Source organism: Pongo pygmaeus, chromosome 1 (genome assembly GCF_028885625.2).
Source record: "Pongo pygmaeus isolate AG05252 chromosome 1, NHGRI_mPonPyg2-v2.0_pri, whole genome shotgun sequence".
Classification (NCBI taxonomy): domain Eukaryota; kingdom Metazoa; phylum Chordata; class Mammalia; order Primates; family Hominidae; genus Pongo; species Pongo pygmaeus.
Window position 1 is genome coordinate 213,569,737 of NC_072373.2, and position 16,959 is coordinate 213,586,695.

The 16,959-nt window shown below is 49.4% G+C and overlaps 1 protein-coding gene across 1 annotated transcript in view; it reads right to left on the reverse strand.

Annotated features, from left to right (window-relative positions):
* PADI3 (peptidyl arginine deiminase 3) overlaps positions 1-16,959 on the reverse strand; it is a 38,315-nt gene that overhangs the window by 13,619 nt on the left and 7,737 nt on the right. The window contains exons 2-9 of the mRNA XM_054496571.1: positions 14,064-14,244; positions 11,582-11,654; positions 8,066-8,127; positions 6,443-6,560; positions 5,322-5,447; positions 2,843-3,021; positions 2,267-2,370; positions 2,071-2,182 (exon numbers count right to left, since the gene is read on the reverse strand). Coding sequence (XP_054352546.1) covers positions 2,071-2,182; positions 2,267-2,370; positions 2,843-3,021; positions 5,322-5,447; positions 6,443-6,560; positions 8,066-8,127; positions 11,582-11,654; positions 14,064-14,244 — 955 coding nt within the window. The remainder of the gene's footprint in view (positions 1-2,070; positions 2,183-2,266; positions 2,371-2,842; positions 3,022-5,321; positions 5,448-6,442; positions 6,561-8,065; positions 8,128-11,581; positions 11,655-14,063; positions 14,245-16,959) is intronic.

The window sequence follows — 16,959 nt, forward strand, 5'->3', positions numbered from 1 at the left end:
GGCAGACTGCTCACCAAGTCCCCTGTCCCAAGCATGTTTTGTGCTTGGAGGCGGAGAGGACCGAGGTCAGGGTGCCTACTGACTGGAGGAGGGGCTGGAGGCTCAAAGAGGGGGTGCACTTGTCCAAGGTCACACAGCAAGACAGAGGCCGGAGGTGAACGAGAACATGGACACGACCTTGGGGGTGTCCCTGTGAGTACTGGGCCAGGGCAGGTGGACACAGAGAAGCCCTCACAGTGGCCTGAGTTGGATCCATAAATGTGCCCAGGTCAGTCCTGACCCCTCTGGTTCTGGAGGAAAAGATGGCCCCGTGTGAATGAACTTCACGTCCAGGTCCTGCCCTAAACTCTTTATAAACATTAACTCCATTCATCCTCATGACATGCCTAGGCGTGGGCACCATAATTATCCCATGTGACAGATGAGGAAAATGAGGAACTAAGAGGTCTAATTATTTATCCAGTCCGGGCGTGGTGGCTCACACCTATAATCCCAGCACTTGGGGAGGGTGAGGCGGGAGGATTGCTTGAGGCCAGGAGTTTGAGACAACCCTGGGCAACATGGCAAGACCCCATCTCTACAAAAAATTAGCTGAGCCTGGTGGCTGCACCTGTGGTCTCAGCTACTCAGGAGACTGAGGCAGGAGGATCACTTGAACCCAGGAGTTCCAGGTTGCCAGTGAGCTGTGATCACGCCATGGCACTCCAGCCAGGGTGACAGAGAGTCACTGTCTCCAAAAAGAAAAATAAATTCAAAATATATTAATTAAGAAAATAAAGAAATAAAAATTAAAAAATATTTGTCCCAAAGCTCACAGCTAGTTAGTTGGTGGCACAGCCAGGCTCTAAACCTAGCCCATCTTGCCCCAGAGTCCTGCCCCAAACCCTCTCACTGGACTGACCTCCAGCCAAGAGGAAAGCTCCTTAACTTGGAATTCAAGGTCTCCCACCTCAACCCTTGCCTTTCTCAGAACCAGTGCCCTGACAGAGGAGAACACACAAGGTTCTCTCTCCTGCTCCCACCCCTGGGTTTTGCGCATGCTCAGTCTCTGCCAGGACCACCACCCTGTACAGCCTGGTGCTTGGCAGCCTGAGTCCCAGCACTGCCTTTACCAGCTCGGTGGCTAGTCATGCTCCCCTAAGAGCTCCTGAATTATGGGGGACTTACAGGGGGTTATCAAGAAGACGAAATGATGCTATGCCTGGCCTGCAGAAAATGCAGCATAAATGGTAGAAGTCATGTGCCCCCATCTGCCAAATCTGGTCCAGCTCAGATGCTCTCCGTCCTGGAGGTCTTCACTGATTCCCTGGGCAGAGGTGATGCTGCATCCCCTAAACCCTACTGGTGCTTTGCTGGTACAGCCTCTACACCCTAGATATTTCTTTTTCTCTCTCTCTCTTTTTTTTTGTTGTTGTTGCTGAGGCTGGAGTGCACCAGCACAATCACAGTTCTCTGCAGCCTTGACCTTCCTAAACTCAGGTGATCCTCTGACCTCAGCCTCCAGAGTAGCTGGGACTATAGACACACGCCACCATGACCTGCTAGTTTTTTAACTTTTTTGCAGAGACAGGTTTCACCATGTTGCCCCAGCTATACCCTGGATGGTAGGAGCAGGTATTTTTGTAGCAAGCATTCCGCACAACAGGGTTTCTCAGCCTCCACACTACTGAGGCGTGGGACTGGATGATATGTTATTGTGGGGGCTTGTCCTGCGCACTGTCTGCAGATACTGCAAAACGTCTCCTGGGGACACATCACCTCTTGATGAGAACCACTGGTCTCAGCTGTTGAGGGCAGGGAGTGTGTGTCTCACACCTGTGCCACCCCCGTGGGCCTAGCCTAGTGCCTAGCCCAGATCCGGTGGGTGAATGGGTGTTGAATCCAGGATCAGCGTGTGTCTGGGTCTCCAGAAAGTTCTGGAGAGAAGCCTCTAGGTCTCACATTAGAAAGGGCAGCAAGTTCCCTGGGGAGCACCCAGGTCCTCCTGGATGTTTCTCAGTGGCCCCCAGATGAAGGCCTCTCCCTCCAGGATGGCGTCCTTGCTGGGCCCTGCCCAGCGGCTGTGGTTACCTGGATCCAGCGGTCGTTGCGGTTCTCGGCCTGTGGGCAGATGGTCAGCTTGCAGCCGGCCTTCCTGGCCAGCTCTGCCACCGCATCCACAAAACACGTGTTGTTCCTCACACTACGGACAAGCCCAGGGAAGAGGGGCTCAGGATGGAGCCGGGGCCTGGGGGCCAGAGGGACCACCTACTGCCCCAAGACTCACCGGCACACATACACCTCTAGGGGCGGCAGGGTGCTGGGCGTCATGATCCAGGGTGCCACTCGGAACACCACGGTGTCAGTGAAGATAGGGGATGCCGAGAAATCCTGCAGGGGCAGACCAGGGGAGAAAGAGCACTGGACTTGGAGTCCAGAGGCCTGGGGGGACTCTGAGTCCACCACTGTGGTCCATAAGAAAGCCCCTTTGCTTCTCTGCAAGGTGGAAACGAACCAGACGGGTGGTCAAGAAGTCTGGGGTCTTTCACACCAGTGATGCCTGGTAGACTTACCAGGAATGGAGCCCTCCCCACCGCCCTTTATTATTATTATTTTTTTGGAGACAGGGTCTTACTTTGTTGTCCAGGCTGTGGAGCACAGTGGGGTGATCATGGCTCACTGCAACCTCAGCCTCCCTGGGGTTCAGGTGATCCTCCCACCTCAGCCTCCCAAGTAACTGGGACCATAGGTGTACACCACTATACTTCGCTAATTTTTTTTTTTTTTTTGTAGAGATGGGGTTTTGCCATGCTGCCCAGGCTGGTCCCAAGTGGAGCCCCTCTTGAACCCCCTCTGTCCCCACCTCGTTGGAGTCGTCCAGCAGAGTGACATGGAAGGAGATGAGTCCTGTGAAGCTGGCATCAGGGAAGGACAGGCCTTCCACGAAGAAGCGCTCCTCATCCCCATGGAAGCAGGGTACCTCGTAGGACACCTTATCTTGGCCCAGCACATGCCTATAGGCCTCACACGCATCCTCAGGACCTGGAAGGGGAGGGAAGGGGTGGCTGTGACTCCCTGTGGGCCCAGGGAGCGTGAGTATGAGGGACAGGAAGAAACCTGCAGCCTCACCAAAAATTCCAAGTCCTCCAACAACTCCCTCCTTTCACCTCCACTGGCAAAGGAGAGGACAGGTAATACACAGTGGGGGCACAGCTGGGGGAAAGGGTCTTCCTTTCTAAGACTGGCACTCATGTCTTTTTGGAGCACAATTTGGCAGCATCCAACAAAGTAATGTTTACCCCGAGCCCAGCAATTCCACTACTAGGTATCTTTCCTACAAAAATACATCTACAGGCTGGGCATGGTGGCTCATGCCTGTAATCACAGCACTTTGGGAGGCCGAGGGCGGTGGATCACCTGAAGTTAGGAGTTCAAGACCCACCTGGCTAACATGGTGAAACCCTGTCTCTACTATAAACACAAAAATTAGCCGGGCGGTGGTGGTGCACACCTGTAATCCCAGCTACTCAGGAGGCTTAGGCAGGAGGATCGCTTGAACCCGGGAGGTGGAGGTTGCAGGGAGCCAAGATCACACCACTGCACTCCAGCCTGGGCACAGAGCAAGACTCCATCTCAAAAAAAAAAACAACAACAACAACAAAAACAACAAAAAACAAAACAACAATGACAAACAAACAATAAAAGGTACAAATTCACATAATATTTCTGTATAAGAGTGCTCGATATTCATTAATTCATCAAATATTTACTGTGCAACTGCAGTGCACCCATGGGGCACAGTTCTGGACTTGAACAAAGCCCCTGACCTCAAGCAACCTGCATTGTTATAAAATCAAAACACTGCAAACCACTATGATGTTCAGAGAACTGTGTAAGTCACAGCACCTCTATACTTGGGAATATTATACAGCAGTGGAAAAGAAGGAAGTAGAGCTCAATAAATACCAGGAAAGATGTGTGGGATTATTACTTAATGAAAGAAGCCGATTGGAACGCAGCATATGGACACACGCTGGAGAATGTGTAGAATAAAGTTGGGAAGCGCACATCCCAACTCGTTAACAGTGACAATCAGATTCAGGCCAGGTGCGGCGTCTCACGCCTATAATCCTAGTACTTTGAGAGGCCAAAGTGGGTGGATTGCTTGAGCCCAGGAGTTCATGACCAGCCTAGGCAGCATGGTGAAACCCTGTCTTTACAAAAAAAAAAAAAAGATTAGCAGCGTGTGGTGGTACATGCCTGTAGTCCCAGCTACTCGTGAGGCTAAGGTGGAAGGATTGCTTGAGCCTGAAAGGTGGAGGCTGCAGTGAGCTGAGATCATGCCACTGCACTCCAGCCTGGGCAACAGAGCAAGACCTTGACTCAAAAAAATAATGATAATAATAATAAAATAAAAGTAAGATTTACAGACAGGGGTAGAGAACTCTCAGGTTTCATTTTCTATACTTCCATATTGTCTGATTATTTAAAAAATAAGCGGCCAGGCACGGTGGCTCACTTCTATAATCCCAGCACTTTGGGAGGCCGAGGCGGGCAGATCACAAGGTCAGGAGATTGAGACCATCCTGGCTAAGACAATGAAACCCTGTCTCTACTAAAAATACAAAAAATTAGCTGGGTGTGGTGGCACATGCCTGTAGTCACAACTACTTGGGAGGCTGAGGCAGGAGAACTGCCAGAACCCGGGAGGTGGAGGTTGCAGTGAGCCGAGGTCGCGCCACTGCACTCCAGCCTGAGCAACAGAGCGAGACTCTGTGTCCAAAAAAAAAAAAAAAAAGCATCTTATTTCTTGTATACATTTTTAGTTTCTCAAAGGCATTTAGATTTTTACTTGTATTTCTTGTGATTTTGGCAGACTATGTAAAACAACAGCCATCTATATTTGGGGGGAATACAAACTGAATTAATTGGGCGAAATCTATGGTGTTTGGGGTTGGTTTTACAAAACTTCAGCGAGACAGACAAAACAGTGATAATTGTTTAATCTGAGTGACAGGCACATGGGGATTCATAGCACTGCTTTTTGTGTATGTTTGAAATTTTTGATAAGAATTTCTACACATGCTTAAAATGTATTTGAAAAGGTCATTCATCCAATAAAATGACCTCAGGCCAGGTGTTGTGCTGGGGGCACCAGTTCATCAGTTCCAAAGCCCCAAAGCCCCTACTTCTGACTGTTCTTACTGTGACCTGCCACCCACTAGGGCATCTCCTGGAGTGTGAGCAGGACCTGCCTATGGCCCAAGGCAGGAACACGAGGTTCCCTGGCAGGCAACCTGGCAACAGGGCACAGATGGCAAGGGGGAGTGGCACAAACTCACCGCAGATGTGGAAGACCTGTGCCCGTTTGGCATCATAGCTGGAGGTGTGGAGGACAAGTTTGTGGTCATCAAAGAGGGCTGCAGGGCCCTGCACCCGCAGGATCATGACAGACATGTCTTCCAGGTCTGTGAAGCCAGAGTGGTAGTGACTCAAGGGAGTCCTGGCCCCTGGCCCCTTCCTCTGTTGCCCGGCTCCCTCCCCAGGTCAGTGGGTATCAAGACCTGGGTCTCCCAGCCCTAGCTTTGTGAAAACTCTGGAAGCCATCAAGAACAAACCACAAAGACATCTATGCTCTCCTGGACTCATGTTTCCTCTATTGCCCAGAGAAACATGAAGTGTGGCATAGCCAGCTGGTGTCTGACACACAACAGATGCTCCAGAGAAGCAAGGAGGGTAAGGCTATGTGGGCATCGTGCAGGTAAGGGTTCTGGTCTCCATCCCAGCATCACTCCCTGTGACCCTGGACAAGCCCCTCCTTTCCGGAGCCCCAGCATCCCCATCTCCAATGGTGCCCACTTCAGAAGGCAGCCATGGGCATCTCCCGTGGACAGCACCTAGCACACCCCGTAATATTGCAGCTCATTCTCCATGGGGCTGGAATTCAGGACAGATGGACTTAGCAAGAGGTAGGGGGTCACAGAAATGCAGGCCAGAGGTGCTGAAGGAGGAGGCCCAGATTTGGGGTTGAGAGGGGAGGCCCCGGATCAGACACAGTCTTCAGGGAGTCTCCTGGCTTCTGAGTCTCAGCATCCTCATCTCTAAATTGGGGTGATGATACTGTCCCACTTGGATGATTCAATGAGAATTTGGGGAAAAGGCCTGGCACACAGTAGGTGCTCATACAATGCTAGCATCCTCTGCTCCCCTGGAGGAAGAGAATGGCGAGGTGGCTCATTTCCAGAGCTTCTGCCCTGGCATGTGAGTGCTCGCTGGCACTAGAGACACGAGGGAGGGGCAGCTGCCAGCCTGAGATGGGTTTTGAGGAGCATCGAGGTATGTCTGGAGGCTAGCGCTCTCCCCTGGACTCTGGCCTCAGAGTCCTGCCTGTGGGTTGGAACTTCCATGGGGTAACTGAGCAGTGACCCTGGACACCCAGGGACTCAGGCTGCCCCAGCCTCACCTTGCAGGCAGCGCACGTGCTGGTCACAGTTGTCCTGGACACCACAGCTCGGATCATCACGGTCACAGTTCACCAGCAAGATGCCGCCATACCCACTGGGCCCCCAGACCCACTGCCGCTGCCAATGGCAAAACACAGCCAGTGATAAGGGCTCAGATGAGACCTGTGCCTCCCTGCCCAGGAACCCCAGCCTGGCCTGTAACCACCCCACCCTGTGAGGCTAGGTCCACGTTCTCAAAACACCTCCTTCTCAAGACACGGCAATGGCAATGGCTCTCTGTTGCCCACACCATCCAGTCCAAAGCACAGAGCTGTCTTTCATGGCTGTCTGTGATGGGCCTTCAGCCAACATCCTCTTTCTCAATAGGCAACCTCCTGATTGTAGGACCACACGCCTCACTCTGTGCTCATTCCTCCATTAAACCCTCCTTGGTTTTGCTCCTGCCATTCCCTGCACCTGGAACGCCCTCCCTCCTGCATCCCTTCAGAGCTCAGCTCAAGGGTACGTCCCTCCAGGAAGCCTTCGTCACCCACCCGGCCCACCTCGACCTTCTCCTCTTAACTCCCAGGGCACCAAGTTCCAACATAATTCAGTCCCAAGTTCTTCAACAGTTTCATATTTGGTTTCTCTTCTCGCCTAGGTCAGGATCAGCACATTATAAACTGTGGGCCAAATCTGGCCTACTGCTTGTTTGTATAAATAAAGTTTTATTAGCACACAGTCACATCCATCCATTTATGTATTAATCTGGCCTACTGCTTCTTTGTATAAATAAAGTTTTATTAGCACACAGTCACATCCATCCGTTTATGTATTAATCTGGCCTACTGCTTGTTTGTATAAATAAAGTTTTATTAGCACACAGTCACATCCATCCGTTTATGTATTAATCTGGCCTACTGCTTCTTTGTATAAATAAAGTTTTATTAGCACACAGTCACATCCATCCGTTTATGTATTAATCTGGCCTACTGCTTGTTTGTATAAATAAAGTTTTATTAGCACACAGTCACATCCATCCGTTTATGTATTAATCTGGCCTACTGCTTGTTTGTATAAATAAAGTTTTATTAGCACACAGTCACATCCATCCGTTTATGTATTAATCTGGCCTACTGCTTGTTTGTATAAATAAAGTTTTATTAGCACACAGTCACATCCATCCGTTTATGTATTAATCTGGCCTACTGCTTGTTTGTATAAATAAAGTTTTATTAGCACACAGTCACATCCATCCGTTTATGTATTAACTGTGGCTGCTTTCGCACTATAATGGTAGAATTGAGACCGTATGTCCCACAAAGCCTAAAATACTTGCTATGTGACTTCTCATGGAAGAAGTTTGTCCACTCCTGACCTAGTTTATGAGTCCAGAAGGTCTTGATCCCACAAGCCAAGGCCTAGCTCAGGGCTGGGTACCTCCATGCCTGATAATTCATGGTGATGATTTTTCTCCTGGTGAAAGAAGATCCCCAGCCATGCCTGGTTTCTGTTTTTGGCCCTTGGTCTCGGCATCAGCTGGGAGGCAGGGGGATACCTGTAATGGCCTCATCCTTCTTAACCCAACCTAGAGCAAGCTCCAACTGCACTCCTGCTTCCTGGGCCCAGGCAGAGATGCTTACCTTGTCTACAAAGTTCCCGTCTTGCCTTCCCTCATAGTTCAGGTCGCAATCCAGAGAGATGTCTGTAAGAGGAGGCAGAGGGTAAGTCACTACAAGGTTCCCAGGAGCCCAGGGCAGGCCTTGATCTCAGGGCTTGTCTGGGGCTGGGCAAAGGCAAGCCATTTCTAAGGAGACACCATCCAAGGGGTGAGGGCATCTGCACCCTCCGGGCTGGGGAAAGAGGCCTGAGGCAAGAAGCAGGGTCACAGCAAAGGCCCAGGACAAATGCTGCCTCCTCTAGGAAGCCTTCCCTGACCACTTCCTATCTGCATCCCTGCAGCCCTTGCAGTCCCAGGCACGCCCTGAACTGAGCCCAGGTCTCCAGGAACATTCTTGTCTATATAAAGCCGCCTCATCTCCTTGGAATGGAGTAGCAAGCCTGGACTTCGGTGTCAAACAGATGTGAACATGAACCCAGGTTCTGTCACCTACTGGCTGGTGTCCTCTCTGAGCCACTCACAGTCCCCAAATCCCACCCCCATCCCACCTTCTTAACATTTATCCCTAGATACTGGGGGAGATTTCACAATGCAAATGGAGCATTCAAGAGGTCAGAATCAATCTTCCTGCTCTGAAAAAAAAGTAGTCCTCTTAGTTCTTAAAGAAGAAGCAGTGAGGAACACGGAGGGAGAGAAGAAAGAATAAATTAGACAGGATTTTTTTTTTTTTTTTGAGACAAGACAGGGTCTCTGTGGCCCAGGCTGGAGTGCAGTGGCATGATCATGGCTCACTGCAACCTCTGCCTCCTGGGCTCAAGTGATCCTCCCACTTCAGCCTCCTGAGTGCTGGGACTACTGGTGCATGCCACCATGCCCAACTAATTTTTGTATCTTTCACAGAGGCAGGATTTCACCGTGTTGCCTAGGCTGATCTTGAACTACTGGGCTCAAGTGATCCACCCACCCCAGCCTCCCAAAGTGCTGGGATTACAAGCATGAGCCACCACACGTGGCCTGAAATGATTTTTAAACATGTGAAAAAATACTCAACCACCATGCAACAGGTGGATAAATCTCACAAACATAGCATAGGGCAAAAGACGCCCAAAGCAAAAGAATATACATGATATGACTGCATCCACAGAATATCAGACAGTAAAACGAGACCATGTCATTTGGGTATTGCATTCAGGAGATAAAACCATAAGGAGAAGCAAGAAAATACTTATCACAAGATAGTGGTTACCTGTAGGAGAAGGAGGGAGTTATGATCAGAGAGGGACATTGAGGGGACTTTGGGGTGCTGGTAGTGTTTTATTTCTTGGGCTACTCTTAGGTTTATTTCCTGAGCTATTCTTTGATTTGCTTTGTAATTATTCGTGTGTGTGTGTGTGTGTGTGTGTGTGTGTGTATACATATGCTTTATACACATATGTATGTAAAATAAAGCTTTATGTACTTTTCTGTCTATGTTATTTTCCAATGATCATGTGTGTATGTATTTGGGCTGCAGATGGGGAATGCCCAACCTCACTCCTAACTAAAGAAAGGCAAAGTAAAACAACAGTGAGATGCCAACTGATTGGCAAAAAGGGAAAAAGTTGATAATGCAGTGTTGGCAAAGCATATATGCAGTTGGCAGACATGTATATTGATACAGTGTTTTTGGAGAGCAATTTGGCAATATCTATCAAGTTAAAAAATATAGATTCTCTATAACCTAGAAGTTCTGCTTCTAAAAAATGCCTCCTACAGATAAAGCATTTTCAACTTCTTTGCTAATTGCTTCTCAAGTGTGTGAGCCAAAGCAAACTCCCACCCACTCCTTTGTAAGGAGTTTCCCAGCTCCACAACCTTGGCAATGCTCAGTTAGGCATCTTTTAATTTGGGTTTTGATCACTGGGGCTTTCTCTTCTGTGAATTGCTTATTCATGTTTTTGCCCATTTCTATTATTTTTGTCCTTTTCTTATTGATTGGAGTTCTTCATATTCTATATGTACCAAGTCAGCCGTATGCATTGCAGATTTCTTCTCCTAGTTCAGTTCAACTTTTTACTTGTTGTCTGTTGCATATAAATTTTTAATTTTAATATAGTCTAATTTAGCAATCTTTCCCCTTATGGTCTTTGCACTTTTGTTTTGCCTTGTTAAAGAAAATCTTTACTATCTTGAGGGTACAAAGATATTCTTTTCTAAAAGCTTTACAATTTTGATTTTCACCTTAAGATTTTTAACTGACTTGAAGTTTATTTTTGAGTATGGTGTGAGGTAAGGCTCCAAGTTCATTTATTGCCACATGATAACCACACAAACATGGGTCTGTCTCTGGGTTCTCTATTTGCTCTATTGCTCTATACCAATTTCACAATGCCTCAAGTACTATAGCTTGAAAAAAAAGTCTTGATATTTGGAATTGTGAATCCCTCAACCTTATTCTTCATCAAAATTGTCTTAGCTATTCTTGACCTTTGCTTTTCCATACAAATTTTAGGATCAGCTCTGTAAAGTTATATTAAAAAGCCATGTTGGGGCTGGGCATAGTGGCTCATGCCTGTAATCCCAGCACTTCGGGATGCTGAGGCAGGCAGATCATCTGAGGTCAGGAGTTCAAGACCCGCCTGGCCAACATGGAGAAACCCTGTCTCTACTAAAAATACAAAAGTAGCTGGGCGTGGAGGCATGCACCTGTAATTGCAGCTACTCGGGAGGCTGAGGTAGGAGAATCGTTTGAACCCAGGAGGCAGAGGTTGCGGTGAGCTGAGATTGTGCCATTGCACTCCAGCCTGGGCAACAAGAGCGAAACTCCTTAAAAAAAAAAAAAAAAAAAAAAAAAAAAAGCCATGTTGGAATTTCTGTAGGAATTTCACTGAATTTAGACTGTTTGATACTGTCACAGAGCTCTTAGATCTGTTATGTTTTTTCATTTGTTTGTTTTATTCTTTTTTCTCTTTGGGTTTCAGTTTGAGTAACTTTTATTCACTTATCTTCAAGTTCACTGATTCTTTCCTCAGCTGTGTCAAGTCTACCGGTGAAACCTTCAAAAGCATTTTTAAAATCTCTATTACTATGGTTTTTATGTCTAGCATTTCCATTTGACTCTTTCTTATCGATTTTCTTCTCTGTTGAAATTCCCCATCTGTTCATACATATTGTCTACCTTTTCCACTAGAACCCTTAACATATTAATCACAATTACTTTGCATGCCCTGTCTGATAGCTCCAACATCTGAGTCATCTTGCATGGATTTTATGTATCCATTTGTGGAGGCTTAGCAGAAAAACTTCAAGCTGGCAAAAGCAAGGTCTAGTTCCATGTCTATAGTATGCTTCAATTTGCTTACAGAAGAGGGGGGATATAGAGGTATGTATGTGCTTTCATATATAAGCACAGCGTATCTCTAGAAAAGTGCTGGGTTTGGGGAACTAGAAGTCTTGAGTTGGAGGGAAGGAGGTTTAATGTTCAACGTATACTCTTTTGTACTGCTTGAATTTTTTAAATGTGCCCTTGGCCACACCATCAACATGGCCCCCAACTTACCAACACAGGTGAGGTAGAGCACCGCGTAGGCCAGGGGCAGAGGCTCGTGGCTGGAGTGGTAGGAAATCTGAACCTGTGGAGAGTTGGGCGCAGAGTAATACCAGCAGAAGCCCAGAGCGCCTGCCCCAAAAGATAGCTCTCGGGGATCTGGTAAGGAGGGGAGGGGGCCCCAGGAACCTTGCTCTTTCTTTAACCTCCTCTGTGCCATTTATTTTTCTGTGTCTTGGTTGGCATATCTGTAAAATGGGAGCTATTTGTGAGAGCTTCTCTAGAGACTTGGGTCTCAGTCCCTCCAATAACCTACTCTGGTTTTTGACAAGCTCTTGCTCCCCTTTGGGTCTCAGTTTTGCCATTTGTAAAATAAAGGGTTTGGGCTGGGCGGGGTTTAGGGACACTCTCCAAGCCAACATTCTTGTCTGTGGGACTCAGACAGGCCTGGGCTTGAGCCCGGCACCTCTGGGCAGTCTATGACCTTGGCCAAGGCCTCTCACCTACCTGAGCCACCTCAGTTTTCTCATCTGCAAAATGGGAAAACATCTCTATCTCTATAGGTCTCTACCTCAGAGGCTTGTAGTGCAGCTTGGAAACAATACATGTAAAATACTGAGCCCATAGGAAGTGCCCAAGAAATACTAGCTACTGTTATCAGTGGACAGGTGGCATCATGTGGGGTGGGGGGTGGTTAAATGCGGGGCTCTGAGATCAGATGGCCTGGGCCCAGATTCTGGATCCCCCACTTTTGAATATCCCAGGAAAAGTTACTGAGCTTCTCTGGGCCTCAATTTCCTCAACTGTAAAGTGGGGATAATAATAATAGTTCCTACCCCTTAGGACTAATTAGAGGCTGTGAAGATGAAAGGAGTCATATATGGGGCATGTGCAGCTTGGCGCCCGGCCCACAGCGAGCACTCAAGAACTGTTAGAGGGTGAGGATGAAGATGGCGAGGATGATATTTAGTTGGAGGCAGATGAATCCAAGGCATCCAAGTTCCCTTTAAAGCATGGCCCTCCCTTTGGGGTATTCCCTCCTGACATGGGTGTCTCAACTCTCTGCTTCTGATGTCCGAATCTCAGCCAGAGGGGAGGATCTTGCAGGGGCCACTCACCTCCTTAGTCCTGGAAGCCCCTAAATCCTGCAATTACTGACCCCTGTGTGTCAATCACCAGCAGTGATGCTTGCCTCAAACATACAATTACTGGGATCCTGGCCAAAGGCAGGACAGGGAGCAGGGGTATATGGCGGGCGAGGGAAAGAGTGGGAGAGGCTCTGAACTTCCTCCATCCCACCAGCCATCATGGCCAAGGAATTCAAGACGGGGGGTACCCACACCGTCCCCACTTCAACTGGCATCAAGGTGGGGCCCCTCACAGGCTGGCCGGTCCTCTTGCACTACCCCGGGACTCTGTTCTGACTCTCACCAACTCTGCCACTCGCTAGATCATGTGACTTCAGGAAAGCCACACCCCTTCTCCTTCTTAGTTTTCTTGCCTGTTAAATGGGTTCATTGGGTCCTGCCCCAAGTGCCTCATGGAGCTCAGTGGAGATGCTCGATTCAGATGCATGGCTGGGAACAGAGGTGGGGGTGATGGAGGGAGACTGCCCCCCAGGGGTCAGGCAGGTCTGCACTGAATTCTAGCTCTTCTGACCATTAGTGTGCGGTCCCGGGACAGTTACTCTGAGCCTCAGTTGTCCCATCTGCGAAATGGGCAGCAGTCCCCTGCCTCTCTGGGCTGCTGTGAGGGCTGGATGAGGTCATGGCTGCCCAGTGCCTGGCACGTGGTCAGTGCTCCTTAAAGGGCCAGTTTCTGAAACGTCGCTTCTGACACGGAGTGGATCCCACTGCTCCCACCCTCCAAGTCCTGGTCCCCATCAGCCCTCAAAGCGAACATCACCTGTGCCAAGCTTAAAGGCCACCCATTTCTCCTGTGTGTTAAATGTCCCCTACCCTGCAAATAGGGTCAGGAAGACAGTGGATTAGGGACAGCAAAGCACCTTGGGGAAATGTTGTCACCTAGGAAGGGGGTCTCCCCGGGCGCCGGTGTCCCTCCCCTGTCCCTGCTTTCTCTGTTTCATTCAAAGTGGCAGAGATCCCCTAGTCAACCCTCAGCCTACATATGGGGAAACTGAGACCCAACTCAGCAGAACTGGGACAACTCCTTCTCCAGGGGGTCTTGGGAAGCAAGAGAAGGAGCAACACTGGCTCCTGTGGCACTCCACAGCAATGATAGGAGGCGGGGGTTATGGTTATCCCATTTTACAGATGGCAGACAGAGGCCCCAAGGGATGATAAGGCTTTCCAAGGACACATGGTATGTGTCTGTAACTTGCAGAGCTGGGATTCAAAACCAGCAGTATGGCTCCAAGGCCAGGCACTTACCCACTGTGCTGCCCTGCGCTCTGGAGAAAGAATGTTGGGCCCTTCTAGAGCTAGACAGCTGCCTCCCTTGCAACCTCTCCCTACCCCACCAGGGACCAGCTCACATGGCTGTCGTTGAGGTCATTGCTGGGGGAGTTCATGACCACGATGATCTCCAAAGTCGCGTCAAAGCGCCACCGCCTGGTGTCTGCACGCTCCCGGCCCCTCTCCATGTTGTGAGAGACGTAGATTTCCACGCCAGGCGTCCCATAGACCTCAAACATTTCTGTGCCCTCAGGCACTGACCTGGGCAGGGCAGAGAGCCATGGGCGGTGCTGAAGGAGGTATATTTTGCTCAGATGTTTGAGCTTTGGCTCAAGCCCTGCTTCCTCCAGGAAGCCTTCCTTGGCCACCCAGTCCCCTCAGATCCTCATAGTAAGCTCCTGGGAGTCAAGTCTGGACCCCACACAAACATATACACAGTCGGCCGGGCATGGTGACTCACTCCTTTAATCCCAGCACTTTGGGAAGCCGAGGCGGGCGGATCACTTGAGGTTGAGCCTGGCCAACATGGTGAAACCCTGTCTCTACTAAAAATACAAAAAAATAGCCGGGCGTGGTGGCATGTGCCTGTAATCCCAGCTACTGGGGAGGCTGAGGCAGGAGAATCGCTTGAACCCAGGAGGCAGAGGTTGCAGTGAGCCAAGATTGCACCACTGCACTCCAGCCTGGGCAACAGAGCAAGACCCTGTTTCAAAACAAAACAAAAAAACATACACACAGTCTGATGTTCTAAGCCCCTGTGTTCATTAACATTTCCCTTGTGAGTTTCTTTACTATCCACCAGAATGGCGAACTCTTCGGAAGTCAGAACCCAGCCGTGTGTTCGATAAATCCCCAGTGCAGGTCTGGGTACGAAGAGAGCTCAGTGAACACCAGCCAGTGATGGGTCGAGCCCCTTACAGTTCTGAGAGCTTTAAAAAGAGCAATTCCCACCCCAGATCCCATCACATGTCTCCTTAGTGGGTGGGAAGTTATCCTTGGATTCTTCCCTGGGAAAGGAATTCAATCTGGTTGAGCGCCCGCTGCATGCCAGGCACCTGGTACACGCAGCCCCCTCCACTCTTACAAGCTGTAAGGTGAGCAATATCATCCCCATTTGACATATTAGCAACTGAGGCTCAAGGAGGCCTCGTGACAAGCCTGAGTTTGCATCACATGGCAGAGCCAGGTGTGCACCAGGTCTGACTCTAAGCCCATGCTGTTCCACAGCTCTGCAGTGTCACCCGGGAAACTTGGCCGGATTTGGTCAAACAACCAGGCATTAATTGCAGGTTTAAAGTATCTGTGATGTTATCTGGCCCTGAGATTGCATTTCCTTCATTCCTCCTAGTCTGGGGTTCCTCCTTGGAAACCAGCCTGTGCATCCTTTGACTGTGGAGTGCCCACTGTGCACTCAGGTACTGCCTGGCTGGGCAGATCTACCCACTGCTCTCCCCACTGTTGATCCCGCTGGGGAGCTGAGGACCAACATTGTCCAGGGCAGCCAGATGGGGCTCAGGGCCACAGGATCACAGCTCAGTGGGAACCCACACAGGGAGAGGCCACTGCGAGTTGGAGGGCTTCCTGGAGGAAGCGGCACGCACGCCCCTGGGGGATAACAGTGACTGACACTTATTGAGCTCATGTTGTGTGCCAGCCCATCATGCAATCCTCTCAATAACGCTAGAAGGGAGGCACTATCTATTATTGTCTCCCGTTATACAGGTGGGAAAGCCAAGGTTAAGTAACTTGCCCAAGGTCTGTGGCCGGGCTGGGATCCAAACCCAGCCATGTGGCTCCTCAGTCCACACTCTTGCCCACCACCTCCCCAGGAGTAATAATAACAACAATACCATAACACAAAAAGCCCCCAGCCTCTGCACCCTTATCACGGCAGGCCTGCCTAAGCCTTTTTGTACATTAGCTCATCTGATCCTCACTGCAGCCCCAGGATGAGATGATTACTCCTGTTTACACATGGGGAAACTGAGGCACAGGATACGTAGGGGACTCCCCCAGATTTCCACAGCTGGCCACTCCCCCCACTTCCCATCTTCCCTCGGAGTTAGGCAGACCTCCCCCAAAACAACCTCTTCGCTCTTCCATCAACATGATTCTCTTACATCTCAAAGCAGCTTTTTTATGAAAAGGGAACTAAACCAAGCCCAAGCTTCTCTCCATCAGGCAGGTCCCACTCTGGTGTCTGGGGCCCTGTCAGGTGTCCTCACCAGGTGGGAGGGACAGACACACCTGTTTCTCCTCCTAAGCAGGGCTACCAGACTTAGCAAATAAAAATACAGAACACTCAGTTGGACTTGAATTTCAAGTGAACAGTCAATCATTGTTTGGTACTCCCGTGAAGTATTTGGGATATACTTATACTAAAAAAATTATTAATTATTTACCTGAAATTCAATTTTAACTAGGCATCTTTTATTTTATCTAGCAACCCTACTCCCAAAGTCTGTAATTTCCAGGGCTGGTGGAGCCCTCTGGCCTGTTCAGCCCTGGGCAGCCCCCCACAGGGGAAATGGCAGAAGCAGGTAGGGAGGCATGAAGACACAGAGACAGAGAGATAGGACAGGGAGACTTGGAGAGACCCAGCGAGATGGAGAGTCAGAGACAGGGAGTCAGAAAGAGACACAGGAAGACAAACCCAGGTAGGAGGGGCAGCCTTTCATGCCCTCGGGAACACCCTCAGCCCCGCTCCTGAGGCACCTGACTTCTACCTTCCAAGGAAGCCTTTTTTTTTTTTTTCTTTTTTTCCTTTTTTTCCTTTTTTTTCTGAGACAGAGTCTTGCTCTGTCACCCAGGCTGGAGTGCAGTGGTGCAATCTTGGCTCATTGCAACCTCCACCTCCCAGGTTCAAGCAATTCTCATGCCTCAGCCTCCCAAGCAGCTGGGACAACACAGCCCACCACCGTGCCCAGCTAATTTTTTTATTTTCAGTAGAGACAGGGTTTCACCATATTGGCCAGA